General features: G+C 45.3%; 2 protein-coding genes across 2 annotated transcripts in view; one reads left to right on the forward strand and one right to left on the reverse strand.

The window, feature by feature from the left end:
• GIGYF2 (GRB10 interacting GYF protein 2) overlaps nucleotides 1-24,660 on the forward strand; it is a 67,851-nt gene that overhangs the window by 22,239 nt on the left and 20,952 nt on the right. The window contains exons 6-8 of the mRNA XM_026041575.1: nucleotides 3,045-3,156; nucleotides 3,658-3,698; nucleotides 19,821-20,000. Coding sequence (XP_025897360.1) covers nucleotides 3,045-3,156; nucleotides 3,658-3,698; nucleotides 19,821-20,000 — 333 coding nt within the window. The remainder of the gene's footprint in view (nucleotides 1-3,044; nucleotides 3,157-3,657; nucleotides 3,699-19,820; nucleotides 20,001-24,660) is intronic.
• KCNJ13 (potassium voltage-gated channel subfamily J member 13) lies at nucleotides 8,789-10,895 on the reverse strand. Its single transcript, XM_026041576.1, has 2 exons — nucleotides 10,418-10,895; nucleotides 8,789-9,495 (listed from the first exon to the last, which is right to left on the reverse strand). Exons 1-2 carry the CDS (start codon nucleotides 10,893-10,895, stop codon nucleotides 8,873-8,875), a joined length of 1,101 nt encoding a protein of 366 aa, XP_025897361.1. The 3' UTR covers nucleotides 8,789-8,872.

Here is a 24,660-nt window from a genome sequence, read left to right on the forward strand (position 1 = left end):
GACTGCCCTCTGAAAAGAGCCTAAGCAGTGTGAGTGCAGAGTTCTTGCGTATCCCTCGGCAGCTCTGCTCCAGCTACCAGTGGCCTGTGATTGCCCCGCACCATTGGGACTGTGGCAGTAGGTCCTGAACTGCAGTCGTGCTCTAATTACAGGAATTTGGTCGTTGCCTTGCTCTGTGTGAGGGCAGCTAGGAGGGCAGTATATGCTGCTGCTTCCCCTCGTGTCTTGTACGCTCTGCTTGTCTCTGCTTGGGGTTAGAGACTTTGGACGCTGTGCTGTAGTATCCAGGGGACTGAGGTGCTCAGTTTTGAGGGATTACTGCAACGAGTGACACGGCCAGTCCAGTGGGCTCGGTGACACGCGCTGACTTGGCACTGAGTGTTTCGCCTAGTCAACATGTACATTTAGACAGCTTGTCCTTCATATGCAGATGACTTTGTGAAGTGTCATTCTATTTAAAATAGATTTCTAGACCTATTAGCCACAAAAATGTCCACAAGTGTGAAGGCATGGGGTGGCAAGGAGTGTGGGTTTTTTTTGGGGGGGGGTTTGGTGCAACTTTACCTTCTCTGCAAGCTTTGCCTTTCTCATATGTTCTCTTATCAGTATGAGCTGTGTCCTAGTGTGCACTTTCTGGTCAGTCTAATCTACTTGATGCTTGCTGAACAACGCTGGCTTCCTCACGCCGTGGTGGTGTCTGGCAGGCCRGGCGGCTCTGTGCAGCTCCGCAGAAGCCCTTTCCATGCGCAGTGCTCTTCCACAGYGGCCAGCTTGCTTTGCTCTGGTTGGGTTTGTCCTTCGTGCAGGACACTGTCAAATGGCCACATCCCAAGACTGCAGCCACGTGGTGTCCCTYATTGAAGGCAGCCAAGTAGGGAGGCAAAAAAAAAACAAGTGGCTTTGCTGGGATCCTCATTGGTAACACCAGCTTAACCCCTCTGTGTTTGGGGGGGATCGGGGCTGTCGGGAGCTGTGAGCAGGGACCGTCTTTTAGCGCAGACCATTGCCAAGGCTAGTTGAGACAGCTGCTGCTGGACATGCTGGCGACACACAGAGGGGCATAGGTGCAAAGCGATTTCTTAAGACCCCGTTTCACATGTTCTTCAAGGTGGCAGTGCCATGCTGCTGGCTAAAGCAAAACTCCCCAGATTCCCTTATCCTTATCCATGATGCTTGCCCATTTGCTGCTGAAACTCTCTGTGCCAAGCTGCCTGGCTCCGCTGGCTCTGTGACTGTGATATTAGTAATCAGTGGGCGTCCGTTCTTGCTCACACTGCAAGGAGAGCACCACAGAGCTTGCTTTGTTGCTCCCTGTAAACGCAGAAGAGGGCAAGTGAACTTTTGGGGTGGAAAGGTACATACAACTTTGTCTCAGTGGCCTCAGAAACTCCAAGTGAGTCAGTGGCTTCATCCTGCTTTGACTTGGACCGCCTGTGGCTTCCTCTTGTGAAGAAGAGCTGCTTCTCTGCTGCTTCTGCATCTTTGGTGTTGCCCTCTGTGAATGGGAAGAGGGCTTTCCCATGGCGAAGGTTGGCACTGTGCATGATGAGCTCATCTGTGAGGAACCACAAACAGCTGCTTTCCCAGCACCATAGGGAGGCATAGATCTGTAAGAGAATAACCATCAKGCTGCTTTTTATACAGTATCAGTAGTTCTGTATTTTGCCAATGAAACTCCTCATTCGTGACTACAMAGTCCTTACAAATATAATACAGACAAGTTCATGCAACTTTCTCATCTACCCTGTGCCCTGGGGTGCRTAATGAGTTTTGTGTGTGTTTGAGGAGTCTCATTAAATCATCTTTGGATCCCTTTTCCTTCCTCTCTAGAGAAAAGCTTTTTTAAAGGAGACCTGATGCAGGTTTATAGATGCAGGCACTTGCAACAGTTTATTCTTTGCATCATTTTCAGAGGCTCTTATAAGACATGGAATTAAGTCACAATCCTTAAGGGATCCGTAGGACATTGGATTTCAGATGTAGAAGTTTCTGCTGCTTTCTTTTGAAGACTAATGGCTCTGGAGTCTGTTCTCATTCTGATGGACACGTTGGCTTCGTGTTTCATTTGGTCATTCTGTCCAGGCATCTTCCACATGCCAGGGTAGGGTTGTACCTTGTCCTTAGAGGTGGTGTTTTCTGTGAACCAGAAGGAAATGTGAAAAGGTGTGTGATAGTTTCACCTTTGCCACGTGCATACGTTTGCTTCTGCATCTGTAGCACTTGGAGGCAGTATTAAATATATGTTTACCCCAGTGGTTAATCTAAATAGTGCTGGAACTTTCCCAGCAGATCTGGGCATGTGCATGTGGCTTTTTTTATTAACCAAAATTTGCTCTCCTTTTCCCTTTACCAACACTGAACATGTGTTTACAATGAGGAAACATTGAGGAAAACGTGGCTTGAGGCTTGCTACCAGGTAGCAAATTGCTACTTGATAGCAAATATCTTGAAAAAGTGAGGAGATGAGTTTTTCTTCTGTAGTTACTGGGATTCTTCATGTCTTCTTGCCAACATGTATCCAGTGATCCTTCTTTTTTCCCCACTGTTCTTGGAGGAGGTTTCTGCTGAGGATCACTAGAAAGGAAAGGTGAAGCTCCCCTCCCTCCTTCCTTCCTAACCTTGATGGCAGTAGTTAGGAGAACATCTGCAGCACGTGTGCCCTTATTCTGAATGCTGCTGTTAGAAATGACCTGGTTTTTGTGAGCATAAGGTGCACGTGTTCCCACCRTGGCAAGTGTGCGAACACCGTGAGCAGTGCATCCTTGGTGATTTCTGTAGGGTAAGTATCTATTTTATGTTGTTTTCTACATATTTATTGCAGAATTGTTTGCCTGTTCTGTCTGATCCTGTGCTTCTTGCTAAGAATTTTTTACATAAGATTCTTGCATCARTCTTGGTTCTTTTTTTCCTTTTGCCCCAAGTAATTTTACTGGGGCTTAATATCCTGAAATCAGTTCACCTGGACTTGTGAAAAGGGAAACCTACTTGACTCTCTCGACTTCTATTATTATTTATTCAAATTCGTGTGTTTTTTGTCTTTTCAGGCAGAGGCCGAGGAGAAAGCGGTTTCTACCAAAGAAGTTTTGATGAAGTGGAGGGTGGATTTGGGCGAGGAGGGGGCAGGGAAATGCACAGATCACAGAGTTGGGAGGAAAGGTAACAGAAAACTCTCTAGCTTTTTAAATTTTGTACTTGCATCTGCCTAACTTCCGTTTGTGCCTTGTGGCTTCATAAAATCATCGTAGGTAAGGTGCTTAGGCCTACCTGGAGTGTCTGATTGGAAGTGGAGCCAACACAGCGATGTTTCTAGAAACTCGGGAACAAGCTAAATATATGCATCTTTTGCAAAGTTCCTGGAAAGAAGGAACTATTGCAGCTCCCTTGTGTTGAAACAGAAATGGATAATCTCTGAGTGAAAATATGTATGTTGAAGGATTTACTTTAGTTTCATTCTTGACACTATTGATGGTATTTAGGGTAAACTTTTGAAACATCTAGTGCCAAAAGCTGACTGAATTTTGCTTGTCACTTAGAGCTTGAAAGACTCTGTCCAACAAGGCCTGATTGGAGGGCAAAAAAAAAAAAAAAAAGACGCGTACCTAAAACTAGTGCAGCAGTTCCAAAACCTTTTTTGAAACTTTTATTCTGCCTTTCTAGGGGAGACAGACGCTTTGAAAAACCAGGGCGAAAAGATCCAGGTACGGTTTTGTTCCTGTATGGGTAGGAAGCGGGAGGGAGTAGCAGGGGTGTGTGTTGGGAAGCGGGCTTGTACACACCTAAACTCTCTTTCTTACTGCTTCGAGCCTGTTTGTTGATGCAAGAGTCATTCTGCTGTGCCAAGTCCCCCTGATGTCTTCCTCCAAAGTGTTGGGTTTTTTTGTTTGTATTGATGTAGCAATTAGAGATCTTCATGTTTTAGAGAAGAAAAGTCCAGCAGAAAGATCCTGTTTATTCAATTAAAATGTAATGCCCACATTGGAATTCAATTTCTGTCCATCCGAGGAAGGAGACTTCATTGATTATCAGGTGTTCTGTGGGAATTTGTCTCTTAAACGCAGCTTTTGAACATGCTGGGCTCTGCTGTTTTGATACGCAGAACCACTTGGCCGTGTGAACTGCTTCACTTTTTTGAATGCTTCCTTGCGGGAGGTAGGTCCTAACGGCAGCCTTGTGAGGTTCCTCTTGTTACAGAATTACTCTGTCATTATACAGAGCTTCTGGTCAGTCAGGTATCATCTGTTCCCCTTGTGTCCAAGTAAAGCACAGAGTCTGCACCAAGCAGAGCTGCCAGCTCTGATACTGTTCTTTAAACGCTTACACTGGCCACTTCCAGGCAGAATGTGTAATTTTGGACCAGTAGTTACATTTGAATGTTCACCTGAACTGTAATTGGAGCAGATCRTTGTCTTGGAGATGGAACAGATCAATATAGATAAGCATTTGTACTACCAACAGAATACTAATTTTAAGGAAATTGTCTTGTATCAGCTGAATGTGTCACGTGTGTGGTGATGTTTCTGCACTGTATGATGGTGCATTGATCRTTTCCTGGTGTGACCTTGTTCTCTGTGGGCTGTTGCCTAGTGTGCAGCTCAGCTCTGCTTAGAGAGGGGTTTATGTGCCAGGAAACACGGGCTGACCGTGAGGTTTTGCCTTTGGGAAAACCGTTGCTGGTTTTTGGCCATTGCTGAAAGAGACGTAGCGAAACGTTCTCCTTTGCTGAGTATGTGGATAAAGCGTAGGTCRGAAAAGAGACTTGTGGATTGGCTTTGAAGATGGATAGAAACACTTAAAGTGTTTAACCCTCATGCTTAGCAGTGAGTATCTTTCTTGGGGAGTCCTCTAAGTTGATATTTTAATAACTTTCCAGATTGCCTTGATAGCCCACGTCTTCAGAGCCTTAAATCACCATGTCTGCCCTCAAAGCCTTCTGCCTCTTCTCTGTGTGATATTTTTCATATAATTGAGTGCTTCAGTTTTCCTACCTTTTGAGTTGAAAGATGACACACAGCTAAGAGATGCTGCTAGTTTTCCTCCCTGTCTGCTTTCCTCAGAAAGAGATTGCTCCTGAAAATAATGGGAGATTGTCTATCTTTAAATGCCAGCAGGGGAACTTTCACTGTCTTAGATGCGGATATGTTTTTGAGAAGGGGAAAAAAAGAAATAGGAGGGCTTCTCACCCCTACCCCCAGAAAGGGAAGCTGTGTAGAAACAGTAAAGTCATGTCTACAACACTGGATTAATTTGATTTATCTCCTTCCTGTCCTGTTGCCAGCCTCTTTCCATTGCAACAGAGTTGCAGCACTCCCATAGCCAGATTGCTGAGTGTAGGTGACTCTTGTGGAAGGTAGTGATCATAAATACTACGTGCTGCTTCAGGAGGAGATGCATCTACCCATTAAAATGGCAGAGAAATTACTGTGTGTCTGTACTGAAGCAGGTTGCTGCCAGAACATGGGGGCTAGTTTAACTCCTACATAACACGTCTAACACTCCTACTATTGATCAGATCTCTGGAATGCATTTTCCATGGATGGTTTTCTGGCAAAGAGTATCCCCTTGTGTTTTGGAAATCCTGAGCCACTGAAGAGTGGGGTGCTTTTCTGCACAAAGCTTCGTATCGTACCTGACTGCTTGTGAAAGTCTCTTGTGTTGCCTTTCTAGCTTGATCTTACTTGGCCAAAGTGTCTGTGGTGCGTGGTGGAGGTGATTTGTGTAAGGCTTTGGAGCATGAACATTAAAGCCCTTCTAGTCATTTAGATTTGCTTATCACTCTGTTAGAGGTAAATATTCCCCAAAAAAGTGGGTGGGCCTTGTCTCTTCTCCTTCTCTTCAGTGACAAATAGAGTGGTGACTTAAGAACATTGGTGGAAGGTGTTGGTCCGGATTGACTCCAGGGAGGCTAATAAGGAGTTACTGCCATGTAAATGTTTTCCAGTTACCAAGTAATATGTTGAGCCTAAAATAAGGCTACTGAATTGCCTAAAAAACCCTGACRTTAATTCCTTAACATTAGTATTGCTGATACAGCAGTAAGGCGGAAAGGTTAAGGAGTGAGTTGACATGGAAGGAATTTCTGCAGAGCATGAGTGACTCTGCAGTTCAGACCAGTCACCTGTAGCAGGTGCATGTGGTGGTTTCTGTTCTCCTCCTCAAACGCAGTCGGCGATTTTAGTCTCTAACTGTATCATGCTTCAGTTTCTTGCTGTCTTTTTATAAAGCCTTGTGTTAGCTTCATTTACCAAGGTGCCAGCTTGTGCCAGTTCTTTGTCCTGGGTGAGCACAGAACAGGGATCAAATGGGGAAACTCTCATGGGCGTCCACCRTGGGTGGTCACCCATGTAAGCCTCAGTAAAAAGCATCACATTGGAAAAGCAACAGACCTTCACTAGAGGATTATTTCTCAAATAGGATCAGTATGCCAGGCTGATAAAGTCAGACCAAAGTGTTGGTGAGTTTGGTACCGGTTGTTTTAGTTGCAACAGGCTCCCTTGAGAACCCCAGTTTGCTTGGGAAGGCCGAGGCCAAGAGCAGAGAAAACAAGTGAGTTTTCTTCATTACAGGTGTCTTTTGAGACCTGCACAAAAGCAGCTTAATTTTCTATGCAGCTGCTTGACTAATGCCAGCTTAGTAGCTGGGGAGGTTTGATTGGTAACCAGTACTTTTGCACTCGTAGGAAATAACCGTAATGTAAATTCCGTAAGACATGTAAAAAGGTGTTTGTGGAACCTGGCTGAAATCCGTTCAGTGTCTGTTTATCACTTAAACTGGAATATAAGAAGGGTGTTCAAATGAACATAAGAAGAATCCTGAAGTCCTTTCAGTAAAACTTGCCCTTATTTTGCTGCCCGCCTTGATGAGTAGCAGGAAAGGTGCCTGAGGAGGGTTCCTCGCTCGCTCCTCTTGCCGTGCAGGCCCGAGCAGAGGAGGCAGTTCGGCTGCAACTGAGCTCATCAGCGGTCTTCCTAGTCTTGTCTTCTGGTTTGGCCTTGTGGCATATCTCCAATGCTTCATGAAGCATCCAAGCCTTGCCAGTTCCTCCAGACTGTAACAGTAACAGGGGAGTTCTGCCTGACTCTTATTCTGCAGCTGAATGATGCTTGTCTGTTAACCTCAGTAGTGTTCTTCAGCTCTGCGTTCCACAAATGTGCTCTCAGAATGTCCAAGGCAAATCGAGCAGTCTTTGTGCTTGTTGATTTAATTGCCTGCCCAGCTTTAAACCAGACCTCTAAATTGAAAATGATTTTAAAACAAGACAAATTTCAAGAATGAAGAAGTCATTTAAAAACTGAACAGAGCTGTCTACCCTTTGTGATTAGAGCTCCACTGAAATTAGAAATAGCGTTCGCTAGAAGAAAACCTATTAGAAAATAGCCTTTTTATAGCTTTGGCTCTAAATGGTGAGATTACATTGCTGCTCTGTTGCATTATACATCTGAATTACAGAAATAATTGATTTTTGTCTGAGAGTGGAGTATGTGATACATGGAAAATGAGCGCTTCACTTAGGGCACTGCTGCTCTTCTCTAAATGGGTGTTTCAGGCTGGACACAGTTCACCCAGACACTCTCACCTTTTTAATTCATACAGATTTTCTTTCTCAAGGTGTAATAGTGAGAGAAGGTGTGGAAATAAAACTATAGTAGCAAATACTTGAAAGTTTCTAGTGCTGCTGTGGAGGTGCAAAAGGGACCTTGTAAATCTGGTTTCGTTAACTTAATTGGGAGCCTTAAGCATTACAGTTATTCATCTGTGTACACAGGATAGACATTCTCTTGAGAGCCTAGAAGTAATTCCTCTGCTTTATATTTTAGCTGCTTAAATTATTCATGGATTTCAGAATAACTTCTTAATTGCAGTTGGCTTTGGAGGCACTTAAATACAAAAGTCTCATTGTTTTGTTTTAATGTTTTATTTTAAAATCGATTTAAGTGTCTCTCCGTAAATGATATTTGTTCTGTGTGTACAGAAAAATAATGTTTAAAAGCATAAAATACGGATGCAGTTCTACTTCTGTGGCTATAGTGCATCCTTACGGGTGAGGCCTACTTGAGACGCAGCGCCAAGCTGAGTGCACAAATACATTGTCTTTCAAAAAAAGTACACTAATGTATTTAAACTGCTGTGTTCTATTGCTAAATAATTTATTGAAGGTATCCAAACATGAAAAAAATTTACACAGCAATGTTTGTCATACTTTAAGATTTTTTTTGATAAAGTCTTTGCAGACCTGTTTTAAGAGGATATAGTCACCTCTTAGTTGGCAGAATGAAGAACTACAGTTAGTATTCACAAATTCACTTAATAAACAAGCACAGCAGGAGAACATTTTGCTGCCGTAAGAGACTGGCAGGATTTTCTAAGAGCAAGTTCAGTTGTCTGAAAACTGATAAAACCCTGTACTCCCAAAGGATTAAGAGAGCAGGAAAAATGAGGATCTTGGATCAACATGTTGCTTATACCAAGCTAATGTATTAACTGAGTGACCCTGTTTGGGGTTTGAATGGGATTTTTTTCCTCCTTTGTAGCTTTTGTCCATCTTGCCACAAGCTGGTTAATGAGTATTTCGGTGAGCGTGGCAGGTTTTCACGTTCTCTGCTTTCAGGGTCGGTGCAGCCCAAATCGCAGTCCGGTGGATTCGGATCCGGTGTCCCAGCCCTGGGTGCTGTGGTGCTGGAGCTCCGCTTGGTTCAGCTCGGCGCCCACGGCCACTGCTCGGCCCCCACAGGCACTCGTGTTCGCTCTGCCTATCGTCTTGTAGCCTGAGGATGGGAATGTAGGAGGAGGATCACTAGGAGACGGAAGGAAGGTTGGCCGTGGAACCTGAAGGTTGAATGTAATTAAAGGCACAAAGTTCCAAGTCAGCTCCCMTCTATTCAGCGAGGCCAGTCTCGGAGAGCTGGAAGCTGTCGGCGTGCTGTCCGTTGATGCGGATCTCCTTGGCAGTCCTTTTGGGGCTCTTGGAGTCAGCCGCAGCTGGCAGCTCGGGAATAGTCTTGTCAAAATTCTCCATCTTGATCTGATATTGCCCCTTGGCGCTGCGGGCCAGCGTGGAGGCAAAGCGGTGGCACAGCAGGATCTCTGAGGGCAGGTAGGACGTCCTCCTCTGGCACGTTTCTCCCGTGCCCTCCTGCACGGCYGACAGAAAGACCACCAGCTCGAAGTGTCGCGGGGCCTCCCTTTGGAGCAGAGCAGCCAGGGGGCTGGAGGGGGTGATGGAGTGGCAGTAGGTCAGCGGGAAAACGAAGAACGGGCACTCTTGGGAAGTGATGCTGTCCAGGTGGAAGTCCACGCTGGTTTGGTGCAGCTGCCCGCTCTCCTGCTCCCGGTAGAGGACAGCGGAAATCTGGACGCTGGTGAGTGGGCTGGAGCGCACGTTGGCCACCTGGAACATGAGGCAGGGTGTCCCCTCGGCGCGGCTCACCACGGCCGAGCGCGTGAAGCGGATGGAGAAGGCCCGGTTCTTTGGCCGGGCAATCTTGGCCACGAAGGCACCTGCATGAGGAAAAGAGCAGGCCGAGTTAGGAGTGTGGAGCCTGGGCTCGTCTCCCACCATCTGAGACATGCGAGACAAAGCAGAGCAAGGGCACACCTAGCACAGGGACATGCTTGGCCAGCCAAGGCAGCATATTTAACTGCTAGGCTTACAAACACAGCCATCATGTTAAATCACTGTTGAAAAAGTGTAACTTTCCTGAAGTGCTTCTGTTTCTAGACTGTATTTACTTCTGTTTGAAATGAGCTGCTTCTAGAAGAGGTTTTTTTGCTTGCCCCTCTTAACTCTAACTGACAAGAGAACCTGTTGGTGTGCTGCCTCTTGAGAAGCTCAGTTAATGAATTTCTGCATTTTGAAGTCTATTGAAATATCTTAAACCTCAAAATAATTATGCGTAACTTAGAACTACTGCAGCTGCCTGCCAAATACCTCTGACATGCCTGTATTTCCATTACGTTGGCTACTGAGGGGTACTGAAATGCTGAATTAAAGATGAATAAGAATCATCAACAAAAATACTTGAGCTAGCTTTAAATGCACAAAAGTGTTCCTTAAAAATAYGTGTCAAAACAACTTGACTTTAAGCATTATAACTCAATATAAAAAAAGGGGGAGGGAGATGTTGGTACAAGAAGCAGGTGATTGAGAGTCATCAGGAGCCATAAAGAGCAACCAGGGAACAGTGGTACTTCATCCTTTATCAGACAGAGCGTAATATCATATAACTTGTGCTTTTTCTAAAGGGAAAGCACTGACTGCCTCTTGCATGGCAGAAATATTCCTGTCCTTTTAGTAACTGGTCTTAATTCTCTTTTTTTCTCAGGAAGATGTCACTAATGATGACTAAGTGTCATCACTATTTATTTTAGGCTTCATTTCTTAACGTCTTTCTCATCTGAAGGATTAAATGTGAAGGATTACCTGTGATGAAGGCTTCCAGCATGAGTCCCAGGACCATCTGTATAGCGAGCAGGGCAATAGCACTAGGACAGTCCCCGCTTGGGAACATAGTGCCATAACCAATGGTGAGTTGTGTCTCCAGGGAGAAGGAGAAGGCAGCAGTGAAGCTGGTGATGTACTTGACACATATAGTGTGGTTGTCAGGTGGAGCATCATGGTCCAGCTCCAGGTCCCCATTCATCTCGGCCAGTAAATACCAAAGCACTGCAAAGACTAGCCAGTGGAGGACAAAAGAGGCAGAGAAGACGAGCATCATCCATCTCCAGCGCATGTCCATCAGTATTCCCCACGCATCTCGTAGGTAGGCTAGACCTTTGCCTTGGGCACCGTCCATTTGGAAYGTGCTGTGTCCGTCTTTAGTCACCATCCTCAGGTATCTTTGGGTCAGGAGTGGCGCGCTGGGTTTGGTGTTATTGCTCTCTAACATATCTGTTCTCATCTCCTGAAAAAGAGAGAAAAGAAAGAAAAAAGCTAGTTTGATGCCATCCAGCATATTTGTGTTTTGGCTAATATTCACAGACACATCAGCAGGGGTAGAAAAACTGCCGCCAACAAAGGAGGGCTTATACATTGCAATCCAGAGAAGATTAAGTCAGGAGTCTGGAGTGGAATTTACCACTGTTTGTGGTAATACTTTGCTAAAAAAGATTAGGTTTAGAAATCTGTCTACTTGTAAAACTTTCCCTGCTTAGTCATTTAAGTACCGTTTTCATACTTTACCTCTCAGTTGCATCTTTGTTCCTGTGTGTAGGTGAGGCACATTATATCTGTAAAGTAATTGAATTTTGTCTGCTTAATTAAAACAGCTTAATTTTGCAGTCTCTTCTTAGCAGAAGAGCATAATAGCTTACCAGTGCTTATTTCCTTAGCATGTCTATCCGTTTCAGGGGAGTGCTGTAATTCACCTCATTCCTCCTGAAATGTTTTTCTTTTCAGGCTTTTCTAGCTTGGGGAATRACTGTTGTCTGCCCACCATGTCCTGTTATGCACATTACAGGATTCAGGGCAGAGCTGCTTCTGTGAATATGAGGCCGTTCATTTAAGGACATGATAAAAAGAGGGCAGGAAACTAATATGGAAAATAATCTGATGCTTAGTCTGCCTAAAACGTATATTTCATTAATGACCAAAAATGAAAATAGGACAGCAGAGGTGGGAGTGAAAGGGCCGGAAGGTGAAGTCACAGATGGGGAAAGCAAAATGGAAACTTCTGCGTGTGCAAAACGTTAAGCTCCTCTGATTACTTTCTAACCTCAAAACAAAATGACCAGACTTCTCAAAGCCACTGAGCATCTTTAAACAGACCCTGGCCACCCAAATCTGTAGACTGTAAAAATGCTGAGCTTAAAGTTCACCTGGGACAGATTAAAATAAGTAGGAGCTCATGTAAGATGAGGCTCATAAAGCAGACAGCCTGTCTGCAGGTAGTGACATGGCAGTTTGTGCACAGAAGAACAAGCAGTTACCACAATATCCCTCAAATCTGCAAGTCAAAGATATGTAAGGTATTTAATTGTGTTTATGTATTTCCCATCCATTACCACCTTTCTCTGAATTACAGTCTCTCAGTGTGTTACACTAGTCTATGTACAGGCTACAGGAAATACAGATTTCTTTCAGGAATACTGACATGGTGGTAACTTTGGTCTGAGAGTCCTGCACTTGAGAACCATTTGGTGGAAGATAAAAATGCTTCATGTGTTCTTGTAAAGCAGCAGTTTTCATGACTGTATACTTGATCTTTATAACAAATTTTCATATGTAGTAATTKCAGAACTTTGTTTTTACTTCTATTTAATACATTTTGAAATATAAGAGTTAACATTACAGTGAATAGTTTGCTAAATTCTCATTTTTCTTTCCCTCTGTAGATCCGCAGGCCATTCCAAAATTTCTTCTACTCAGACTTTAATGAAAAGCACTAGAACACTTCCTTGGCTGAGTGGGATTGGGGGGGGTTCTTTCCTCCTGTACATTAATATAGAGATTAATATAAAGAGCAGCCGACTGCTTCTTTTGAAGTGCCACAGTGTGTACGTTTGTGCTACAGGGTCTAAATGTTGTTGATTAAGTAGCTTTCTAGGATGATCAACAGTCATTTAATGTTGACTCAAAGCTCTGAAAAATTGGGTCAGTGTCCATCATCCTGGTGCTTCGGGTGTTTATGTTCTTGGAGAATCCGTCACTGACAGGTTTGGAATGTACTTGATCTCAGTTAAATCCAGTCTGAGATCAGATCTCAGTGGGGATCCCTGCTAGCCTCTGGCCATGCGCTTTGCACCAGCCTCAGGTTCCTGCTCCTCCTGGCTCCGAGCAGGGAAATGGGAGCTAGACCAGGTTGCTCCTGTGCTCGTTCAACGACAGCCTCTGTTTAAGATGTTAGATTGCTAATTAGATGGCAGTGATAGTCCAAGAGTGTAACCTCTCATTCCAAAACTTATGTTTTCAAAAAGCTGTTAATGTCTTTAAGAGTCAGAAATCTCTCCCAGGTGGTATCCCCTGACTGGGACAGACTTTTCTCCATCTCTTCTGGCCTGTGGACCTGTCTTTAATATACACGTGCTGTCTGTAATTCATCCTGTTTTCCTGTCTGTAGAAAACTAAACCATTACCCTCAACTCTATAGAGTAAATGGCAAATGTAGTCTTAAGGGTTTCCTATGTATGCAGTGAGGGTGTTTATTTTCTTATTTTGTATTTTTTCTCCTCCTTTGCTGCTTGCTCAATCGTGTCTCTTGTGTACATTCTGCTAAGTCAGGTCAGGGTAAGGCGAGTGCTGCAGACCACGGTCCCGGTTTCCCTTTGCCAAGCCAGCTGAGCAGATCCTCAACTGCCGTGGCWTGCTGACGATAAAACCTTGCTGTACGGCTCTAGAGGAATCACTGCATGATCCAGCACGCTGCGCTCCGTTTGAGCGCTTGTCCCTTAGGCTCTGCCCAGCTGAATTCCCCACTCTGCCTTTTAACTGAGACATTCTTTGTTATAGTTCTTTGAAGAAACCTTACTGTTTCCTACCAYCGTATTTCTTACCTCTTCTTTTGGCATCCTTTACTGAGCCTTTCTCTTGACAGCAGGAGCTTGGCTGTTAGGACTTGAGGATTGCAGAGGGCTCGTTTGCAAGTGTCCTCATTTGCTTTGTGTTTGCCTTTCTAGTTGAAGGACATTGGCAGTGACACTTGGAGCTGGCTTTCAGCTCAGTGTATTAATGCACCTGCCTCTCTTTTAGGAGCTTGAATGCTCTGGTGTGGAGCTCTGTTCCAGCAGAAATGCTTGTAGTGCTGCCTCTCCAGCCCAATTTCTGCTCCTAACAAAATCTCTTCTAGTTGACCTTGGAAAGGATTTGAGCAAGTTTATCCTGTGCTACTTGATTGCCACAGCAAAGTAGTCAGGAGGGTGTGCTGTTTGCTGGGACTGGCTGCAAAAGCTGGTTATAATGGTAGCATAATCTCACCTATTATAGTATTACCATATAGACTTCTATAACAGTGATATTTTTTAGAACCCTGGTGATGCTGGCAGACCTCTTCTATGAATATGTACCCTCCTTCTTTACTTGACCCAGATCTAAATAGTCTTGTACCTCTTTCACATGTAAWCACCTCTGTCCTGTACATCGTAATCGTTGTTGGGACCTCTGGGCTTTGCAACAAGAACTACCGCAGTTTAATGGCATGCTATTAAAACTGCAGGATTTGTATTTTTTGACTCAACAGTAATCCCTGAGATGCTTTTTTATTAGTATTAAGAAACGAGGACACTTATTTTTCAGTATTGATGACATGACTCATAACTTACAGTAGGGCACAATGTTAACGCTGTAGGAGGTAATTCAGTTAATGGGGTATTTTAGCGGAACACTTATGCTGCAACCATAGTAGAATAGTTGACATTTCAAATGTGTTTGTCCTTTAGGTTTTGAAGCTAATTCCTCATTTAGATCAATAGGAGTAGGAGTGGAAAAAAACGTTAACTTTCCTTTTGAGGGAGGGCTTGTTGTTCCTCCTCCTGAAGTGGTCAGCAAGATTAAGATAACAGTTTCAAGAGTCCTTACTTTTATTAATAAAAGCCTTCTGATGGAAAGTCAGAGCTGTGATTTGCTGAGCCCTGGTTACAGGTTGCATTTTCTGGTATTCCCTTTGAAATATGGACTCTGACGGGTGATTACAAAATGGTTGATGGACCAGCTAGTCTGGGCATCTCTGGAAAAACAGGAAAACATTACCAAGACTTTGCTTATTTGTTGCATAGGGTTTTAAAATGTGCTAGCATTTGTTAAATCCCTTATAGGGAATACATAAATGCCAAGTTTGTCAGGTGTTGACTGAGCGGGGGGAAATGCCTCGAGGTGCGGGGGAAAGGGCTAGAAACGGACTCCAAGAGGGGATGTGTTGCTTTATTTTCCCTCAGGGACAGAAGCGAAGTGCCGAGCTATGACTGCAGCAAGAAGGTGAAGGTGACTTCTCCCCAATACCTCCCTGGGTGCTACCTGGCTACCTTAGCTATAGTAATAAAGAATCAGAAATAAAACTCGGTTCCCTAACAGCAATTTAAGTTGCTGTGACTGCAGAACGGTGGGGTTATTTCTAGCCGTGCAGTGGGGAGAAGAGAGGAAAGGCAGCTAGCTGTGTGTACTTACCAGGCTGCGGGGTGCGTGTGCAGGACGAGGAGCTGCCTGCCGCCACAGGCGCTGGTGTGGGGCCAGCCGCGCGCCGCTCCCAGCCTGCTCGGAAACGTCCCACAAGTGCGGGGCAGGGGAAAAAAAATACTTTTTTTTCCCTCCCCTTTCAAGGGGTTTGTGTCTCGCTGTGCCGGGGGTTGGTTTGGCTCTGAGGCTGATTCGATTGGTCATTTTGCCTGCAGGGGGGCCGGTTAGCTCTGATCATGTGGAAAAGAATGTTCGGAGGGCGGCTTCACCCACCCGAGCCCCTTGGAGCACCAGAGGGTTCCTCGTGGCTGCTTGAGAGAGGGGGAGCACCCCCTACCCCTTGATCAAGATATATAGATAGATTGATTTGTTTTAGGCTTGTATAATCTTTACTTGAAAGTTCAAAAGGACGAAATTCCTCTGGAGAAGCTACATGGGAAAAGCTGTGTTCCTGCTGCTGGAAAACACCAGCTGTTCTCCAACAATCTATCCCAAAGTAACATCAACCAGTGCCTGCTCGGGCAGCAGGGAAGTTCTGGGGCCACCTTGCTCCTTCATCCGTGCCCCTTCCTCCTCTTCATAAGGCCCCACGTGCAGAGGGTGCTGCCCTTAGAGAGGTGGGGAGGCTGAACCTTGGCGAGAGAGGAGAGGCCCTTTCACCTCTCACTGTTTCTCTCGCCTCTTTATGTCGGAGAGCTCTGGGAGGGAAGCCGTGTCTGGAGGAGCGTGTGGGCGGCGAGCTGCGCGGCCGGCACACCTGCGAGCGCAGCRCTGCCGGGCGCCGCGCTCCTTCTCCCCCTGGATAGGTGCTGGTGCGAGGGCTTTGCTCGGTCGTCACATGTAAGAGGATCTGCAAAACAAAGGCTGCGCTTGTTTGCAGGAGCACCCTGGCAGGCCTGCTGGGAAAATCATTAATGTAGACTTTCCTGCTTAGGAAACAAAATCCTCCCTCGCTTTCTTCTTTAACCTGCTCTCCCCCCACCTCCATCCCCAGTGCTAAATCACAAAACGTTAATTCTTTGCTTGGTTAGTACGGAGTATTGTGGTACATGTTGAGGCATAGCCCTGTGAATGGTGACAGGCGGGATGTGGCCTTCGGAGTCYGCGGAGGAACGTGGCGTGAGCGGCTCCCGCCAGCCGCATGGCCTCGGGACACCGGGATCCACTCCGAGCCGCCCGCGGCCCCGGCAGCATCTCATCCCTGTGACGAGCAGCTCTGCGAGAAGCCGTGTCCTGTGCTGTGGAAAGCGCATGGTCCCCGGTCACCTCTTCCTGGTCCGAATGACTCCTGAATCCCACTCCCCCAGCAGGTGAAGCAGTTAGAGATTGTGATGTCCAGGTATCTGCAATGGAGTTAAATATTCACATTGATTTGTTTGGCTTTAGTCACTTGTGTGCCTTCCCAGAGGGTAGTGCTGAATTTAGGGGGAAGAATCTGGAGTGCTATTTGCCTAGCAGGTCTTGGAGATCTGGTGTTTGAGACTTTCTCGAGGGAGAAAAAAAGTAGCCAAAATCTGGAGTGAGCTTCTGGCTTTCACCTCTGCCTTTGGGCATGAGCCCCTTTGCTGCGTGTGTAGCTGCCATGTCAGTTCTCTACCAGATACTGTCCAAAGGAGATGGTGGTGTTGGTTCTCTACACGCGTTGTCTCAAGTCTGCTTGTTACAAGTTTTTCCCTCCGTGAAATGTGTTACTAAAGCATTCATCTAGGCCAAGTTATTTGAGGTCCTTTAAAAATACTGTGTGCCARGGAGTTTATTCTCCGGAGGAAATCTGTCTAGCCTTCAGCAGAAGGAAGGGCCCAAATCACAGCACATGGACGTTCCTGGTTTTTCCTGTGACCAGAGGAAGCAGTATCGCTCTCAGTCATCCCTTCCCTGTTGATCTGCCCGAGCACTGAACGTGCCATGGGAAATATAGCCCAACAGTATGGGGAGCTGAAGCGCTCGTCCCTTTAGTGGCAAGTTCTCCATATGAACGTGTTACCACCGGGCTGCATCCCAGAGCCCTGCTCCTGTGCCTGGCCGTCGGTGCTTCCTCGCCTCCACCTTGCACAGCTGCAGGCTGCTTTTTTTGGCTGGATCCTGCAATGCTCCAGCTGAAGTTTGCTGTAAACACTGCTGCTGGCCTTGGGACAGGCTTGAACAGAGGTGCCCTTTGCTGTTTCTTCTCTTCAGGAAGTCCAGTCAATTAGTCCAAGGCAGAACCATAGACTGCATTTTAGATTTTTTGTCCCTAAAATGTCGCCAAGTGCTGATTAGCCAAACTGGGTTATTTCAGCTAAAGAGTGTTCTCAGGGCTAGAACAACATGCAAAGTCAATGCATTAGGACTTCAGCAGTTACCAACTCATGTGCAAGCTGTAGGAGCATTCCTATATACAATTTAGTCTAATTTCTTTTAGTGGTTTTTTTTTTTTTTTTTGGTGGTGTTCTGGTGTCAGAAAACTGAAGTACTTTAGGATAAAAACCACTTTCTGTCTGCTTCTGCTAAGGGCAGCATCTGATGGGGCACGGCTGTGGCCCACCGCCCTACTCCTCTGGGCAGAAAGCAGGCAGCAGAGTCGCAGATCACAGCACCCGCGTTGTTCTCCCATCTCGCTCGGTTTGTTTTCCTCCAGCTGCCCTGACCCTGTAGCTCTCAGTTTCCTCTGCCCGATGGGCAGTACCAGGATGCTCCTTATTACTTCTACATTACGTTTTTTGGTGGTCTCAAAGCAGTAAAGGACATGCTTCCCAGACYTGAGTTTTCTGCCTGCTATGTCGTCTTCATTTATTTGCCATGAAATGTGGGGAGAAAAAAAAGAGAGTATTTAATCTGCAAAGACTTACTGATTCCTAATAGGAAATGTCGTCCCTGTTCCAGTTCCGAGGAAGAGTCCTGTGTTTCAGCAGTTAGCTTTTATTCAGAGCTGGCTTAAGATGCAGAGGCCAGCAAGTAAGCAGTTGTCTTTAGCCAGATGTCTTCTTTAACAAAATAAGTGTATATTTTGGTTATATAATGCCTCATAGGTCAGATTGCCTCAAATAAAACATAAATATCAGCAGGACATGTGCTGTCTCTTTTCAAAGAAATGAGAGTATGCAGGGTATTCTGCATAGGAACTTGCTSCCCTGAAAGTTCAGCTCCGTTTGTGTCCTTTCAGCACGTCTCTGCCTAGAATAAAGCCAATATGGTGTGAAAAGGCTGAGCCAGAGGAAGGAGGAGGTCTTCTGCCCTGCAGTTTTGAGGCTGTATAGAAGGAATGCTGGTTACTCTCAAACCGTGGTGAGAGTCCAGAGTTTGTTTTATGTGTCCAGGCTGCAAAGCTCTCAGGCGTGAAGAGTTTGTGAGTTCTGCTAAAAAGTTTGCTGGGATGCATTATTTTAGGTGTTTTGCATTTCCCTCTCCGTTGTATCATGCACCTCCGTCGGCTGGTCACTGGCAGAAAAAGAACAAAATCTACTAACCTGCCAGTCCTTTAGAGATTTAGTTACTTAACATAGTCATTAAAAGTTGYTTTTCCACACCAGAAATCTGAGTGTAGTCATGCTTATATTTGTTTTTCCCTGTGTAAACAAGCGAGCATACGCTGCAGTCTTCCCCAAGGATCTTCCTTATTTTCCTGGATGTTCAGCCCCCCTCTCTCTGGCGCTTGGAATGCCATTTTTGTAGCGAGCTGCGGCGTTCCCTGTGAGCAGCGGCTACCGGCACCCATGCAGCAGCAGCACCTGCATGGGTGCAGCTCCCGCCGGAGCCGGGCGCTCGCAGCTCAGCGGGACGAGGGTAACACGCAGCCTCTGCCTTCGGAGTTGGTCCCACGTGTGSTTCAGAGCTGGGGGTCCCTGGTCAGGGCGGGCCACCAACAGAAGCAGTCTGTCAAGCCTGAGTTCTTGCAGTGGGATAGAGGCTCCTYTGCTAAAGTGTTATGTCTTTTTCTGACTGCACTGTTCCCTCTGTACCTGAGGGGTTTATGAAATTCTTTAAATATAACTTGGCTTGTAAGCAGGGGACTAAATGCAAATCCAGGCTTCTAAACTTGTGATAGATTCTTCCTTAAACTTGAGTTTTTTGTGTATCTGACTTTTAGCATACTGACCTTGGTTCTCCAGAGGACTGGCTGCAGGGTAATGCTGATGCAGCAGGGATTTTCTTCTGTAATCCCTAATCCTCCAGTAATGTTTCAGTCCTCTAAAACTGTGCACATAGCGTTGGGTAAAATGTATGGCCTTCCCTCCTGAAGTTTGACTATGTATACAGTAAATGTGTTTGTTTTGTATAAAAGGGTGTTATTTATGTTTTTTARACTTTATTCCCATTTCCTTTAGCATGTGGCTTTCCATGATACAGCTTTTTTTTTCTCTCCTCCCCCCAACCCTGCATTATTCAGCCTCTTTCCTTTTACACTTTCCTATGTCTCCTAATTTGTTGTCTTTTCCTCCTCTTTCCTCTCCTTGCCTATCATTTGTGTGCTTTGCTTTTACCCGTGTCAGTTCTTTTCCTCAGTCTCTTCATCCAGACATACGTAGAGACTGGCAGGAACTTCCTCTATCTGCCTGTCTCCTGCTCTTGCAGATAGCTCCATCGTATCCCTTGCMCAGAAACTTCCATTGCCCTCTTAGGGCTCTCTCCCTGTTTACTGCTGGTGCTCCCCTGCCTGTAGGGAAGCGAGCTGATGTCCTTTGTGTTTTCAGTTCCCTCAAGGCTGGACTTGCGGGTTCACTTGCACGTGTTTTCTTTGCAGTGAGACCGAACTTTGAGGAAGGTGGGACAGCAACAACAGGGAGGAAACATGAGTTTATCCGCTCTGAGAGCGAGAACTGGCGCATCTTCAGGGAGGAGCAGAACGGGGAAGATGATGATGGAGGCTGGCGGCTGGCTGGGTCACGGAGGGATGGTGAGAGGTGGCGTCCTCACAGTCCAGGTGAGAGCAGAATGGGGATAAAAAGTGCATCAGTGGTTAGAGCAAAAGGGTAGTGGGTAATCAGGGCTTGGGGAGAGCAGAGGAAAGGGAGGTGGCGTAAGACGTGGGACAAAAACACACAATGTTTATGCAGTTTTGGTCACTAGATACCTCTTTAAATGTCTATAAGGCCCTAAGCTTATTTAAGGGAACAATATTTTTTGGACGCTTGCTTGCCTGTGCTGGGTTCCAGGTAAGTACATCCCTGGCAAAATCAGTTTATTAACAGTACTTTCTGTGGCCGCAGCTGCAGAAGTTACTCCCCCACATTGCTCCAGGTTATGGTACCTAATACTGGCACTAACCCGCTTGGGCTGTCCAGTTTTCAGGTGGTGCTGGGGGAGTCAAAGTGCCCTCCTTGGGAAATCTCAGAATCTGTTGCTTTGTGCATCTTGTACTTGCAAGAGGTCTCATCTCTTGCTAAAGTTCAGGCATCTCTTGTGGTCGCTTTTCTTCCCTGCCCTGACAGCCTCATTCGCTCAAGTCCAAACAGTGTTTYGCCAAAGCTGCAGCAGAAATCCAAATCGGAGCTGGACTTTAAGTAGCATAGCTGAAACGTTTTTTTCCTACTAGTTTAAAAAGACCCTGCTATCCAGACATGCCTGTGGTGGGATCTTGCTTTTGGAGTGCTTTGGGGCTACCCTGTTCTTGTGGAAACCCCAGGGAGCCTTGTGGCTTGCTTGCTGCTGTACCTCATAGGGAAGCAAAGGGAGTACAGGACGTTTCTGTGGCTGAGGGAGACACTGCTTTGTAGCTGAAATAATAAACAAGCTCCCTCTAAAAAAAAAAAATAGTGGGGTGATCACCAGTTTCAACATCTCAAAGGATTTCTAGTACTGTAGCATGAGCAAATGTTACRTCTATTGAGAGTCAGGATAGTGACAGTCTGTTGGTCACAGTCACTTTACTCCTCTTTGCCCTCCAACTTGGACTTAGTGACTTGGACTAAAAGTTACACTGAGCCCCAAGCTAGGTTTGTTATCAGATGTTTTCTATTCAGAGCAAGGCCAAGGGGCAAATTTTGGAAAACATGGTTTTCTTTTCCCTGATGTTTGGTCACGATTGTTTGTTGTACCCTGTGACTTTGTCATATGCTCGGGTGGTACCAAGCCAGCTGAAGCAGTACCTCATGATGATCAGATGGAGCAGGCCACTCCTGAGCAGAGTGTTTAGTGAGCACAAGCCTGCCTATGTTGACATAAAGAGAAGCATAGAGGCCTGGAAGTTCAGAAGTTCATGTAAGTCTTGAACTCTTCTGAAAGATGTTCTAGGAAAGGTTTCTGATGCATTCTAAATCTGTCATAGGAAATATTTTGCTTATTTATCAGTTTATTTGTTATCTGTTTAGTAGATCTAAAAGCCTGCTCTGAGAATGGTGAGAATCTCCATAAAGCTGCTAAATTTGAGTTGAATGTGGAGTGAGGTGACCACCACATCACACTAGTCTGAACTTGGGGCAGAGTTGTGAATTTTTCTAGTAGYAGTGGATGATAAAAAAATTTCCTTTGTGCTCTTGATTTAAACCATGAGTTTAACTCAAATTGGCCTTAAACTATTACTTCTGCTCTTAGGTAATAGTGCTAGTCACACATCCCACTGAGAGCAGGCCAGTGGCTTCATTTGTGTGGCTGGACCTTCCTTGGACTGGGCGCTGAGCACTCCCCACTAGATTGCCCGGCGCCCCCCTGCTTTGGGGTGAGAACAGTTTAGAGAAGCGTAGCAGCTACCACGTTCTGCTGATTGGCAAAGAAAATCTAGATTCCTGACGACTGAGTTTTTCATATTTTGAACCTCTATTTCACATCTTTTAGCTGGGTTTTGATAGAGAGRTGGCTGACACAAATCTGCTTTAAAGTAGGTGTGTCCCACAAGTTCACTCCCCAGCTTTGTAGATCACGATGACGTGGACTTCTTTCCTCCCAAAACATCAGCTTCGAGTTTGAGAGCTTGAAAGCTGTCTGGACTTGACCAGCAAGCTTTTCTAGGGAGAACTTAACATGTGGAGTGTTTGGGTTGGGCATTAACAGAAGGCACCTTCCTTTCTTGGCTGGTACAATGGAAAAGTTGTTTTGCTCATGGATCCAGGGAATCGTGGCACTGCTCCTGCAGTAAAGGCTGCACCAGGTAGCCTGGATTAACTGGCTGCGAGGAGAGTGTGACCAAAGCTCTGGATTCAGAGCGTTCTGCTTCAGAGACTTCTCCTGGTATTTTCATCCTCTTTTTCAATGATTTAGTGACTGCTTGCCCAAGATGCCCCTTTTTTTGTGGATTTATGTACTGGTTGCTCTGCAAAGCAAGTCTGTCTTACAGGTGTAGATYAAAAATCCTTTTGATTTTGCAAAGGTAGTGAATGATCTGTGGTTGTTTGACTTTACTTGTTGCTAAGTCATCCTTAAAGAATAGRCGTTATTTCTTCTTGTTTTATTTCTTACGCAATTTTGTCTTCCCTTGAGCAGCTGCACTGAAAGATATTTTTCCTCAAARGATTTTTAGTGAAGCTTGAGGCTGTAATTTCATATTAAAATGGCTTATTTTGGCTGCCRTTTAGTTGAAAGCCTCCTCAAATTCATCCTGGTTTGCCTTATTTTCAGTAGGCTTTTTAACATCCATTGTGCTTTTTATTCCTTGAATATCATAAAGTAGCTAGCACACTTTCTTCTGTGTGCTGTGCTTAGTATTTACATTGGAAACTTTTCATAAATGTGATAACATAACCGTTAAGAGATAAATAGCTATTAAAAACTGTGAGTAAAGTCTGCTCGTTCCTTTTGCCCGGTGACTAGTAGTTTTCTCTTTCACCTCCAATGTCACCATAAATTGGAGTGGGTAGATGCCGCTTATAGCCGCGTTTCCCAACTTGAAATCTCACTTCTGTAGTTGATGTTTAATGAATACTGCAGGGCTGAGTGTGAAGCTCTTGTCCCAACTGTTCGCTTGCATAACTTAATCTGAGAATTTCAGAGGTATCCTAACCTTGGCTTTCTTTAATGATTGCCGAGTTGTCAAAACCCTCTATATTCTCACCATGTTTTATAAGCTCTTGTTGTTAAATGGGCCCATGCACACTGCTTGTTTCTTATCTTTTGTTTACACCTCTGCTATCTGAAAATGTGCAGGCTAGGAAAGGAGATACTGCATGACTAAATCATTCCAAGCAAACCGTATGGGTGAACAGGTCTCGAGCTTTTAATACGAACTTGAAGATACCTGGAATTAACAAAACAGGCAGAAATTGCCTCTAAAGCCATTTTTCTGTGTTTCGCTGTGATCAGCTTGTGCTCAGTATAGGGCTGTGAGCCACGTGGAGATAATTGTGGCTCATCTTGAGCACGGTGTCAAGGTAGCCCAGTGACAGTGGCACAGACAGTTTTTCCCTTGTCACCTTTCCAGTTTGAGCCCCGGGAGCAGCCGGATTTGTTGAGTCCAGGCCTCCAGTAGGAAGAGCCGGGTTGAGGCCGTTGCACTCCCTTGTTGTGTACCGGGAAACCTGCATCAGGGGGGTGTCAGCAGGTGGTGTGAGCAAGAAATCCCTTCTGGATGTCAGAAACCTCTCCCCTTCAGAGCCTGGAGAAACCACTCCAATGCCACAGGAAACCCTGGAATTTCTGATTTAAAAAAAAGTAACCTTAATATTACTTCCGATGTCATGTCAGCGCAATTTGAACGTCAGGCTTGTCCTTTGAGATATGCTGTGCTGTCCGTGTTACTTGCGGATTGTTCCTAGAGGTCCTGTTGTTCTTTGACAGTGAAACAACGTTTTTGGTTGTGCATGTTCCAAAAGCATGGCCCTGTGTAGCCTGCGCTTTTTGAATATGCCTCGGGTTGGAGAACAGGGGTTGTGGGCAGAGGAGTGTGGAGCAGCAGGCAGAAGYGACCTTCCTAAGGTGACCCATGAGGCACTTGCTGCTGGAGCTTTCCAAGATACGTTCTCAATCAGTGCGTCTTCAATGAGACTTTCTTTGCCCCCATCTTTCTGAAATGCCAGCAGTGAAGAGGGGTCAGCRTGATAGACCTCAGAAATGACAGACCTCGGGGCTGTTTTAAAGCAGCCTGAAAAGACAGGAGCAAGCGTACTCATTTCTTCCCTCAATGACATTGAGAAGGTGGTTTCAGGGCACTGACTTGACAGTTTGGCATGCAAAAAAAAGTTCTTATTTGTTCTCAAGACATTACTAAAAGCTAGATAAAGCTACACAGCTGAAATATTTACAAAGCAAGCATAGGTGATATAGTGACGGCCCTGTTGAAATTCAGCCTTTTGTTTCCTTGATAAAACATACTCCAAAAAATTGRTAATGTTTTAGTATCTCGTAACCAAAACTTACTGCTAAGTAGAATTGAAGAGCTGTCTGTCTGTTTTCCGTGMGTGTGTGAAGTGCTTCTGGGGCAGAGGAAAAGCAGGGGTGCTTTGTTCAGGATTAACTTCTGCAGGTGGCTGCCTGGAAAAAAACACAAAAGTGTTTTTTGGCATCTTTATGTAAAAACTTAATACTGATTGTTCAAAGGAGACTGCTCAGTTCAACTGACCTCTGATTTTATTGGTCCTGGTTTTGGTGTTGCAGCGTATTTCAGACTGCAGCTCTCCTTTCGTAGCCTCCCTTGCTTTTAATGTTCGTCGTGT

This window comes from Nothoprocta perdicaria, unplaced genomic scaffold, assembly GCF_003342845.1.
Source record: "Nothoprocta perdicaria isolate Ctin4 unplaced genomic scaffold, notPer1 scaffold_289, whole genome shotgun sequence".
Classification (NCBI taxonomy): Eukaryota; Metazoa; Chordata; class Aves; order Tinamiformes; family Tinamidae; genus Nothoprocta; species Nothoprocta perdicaria.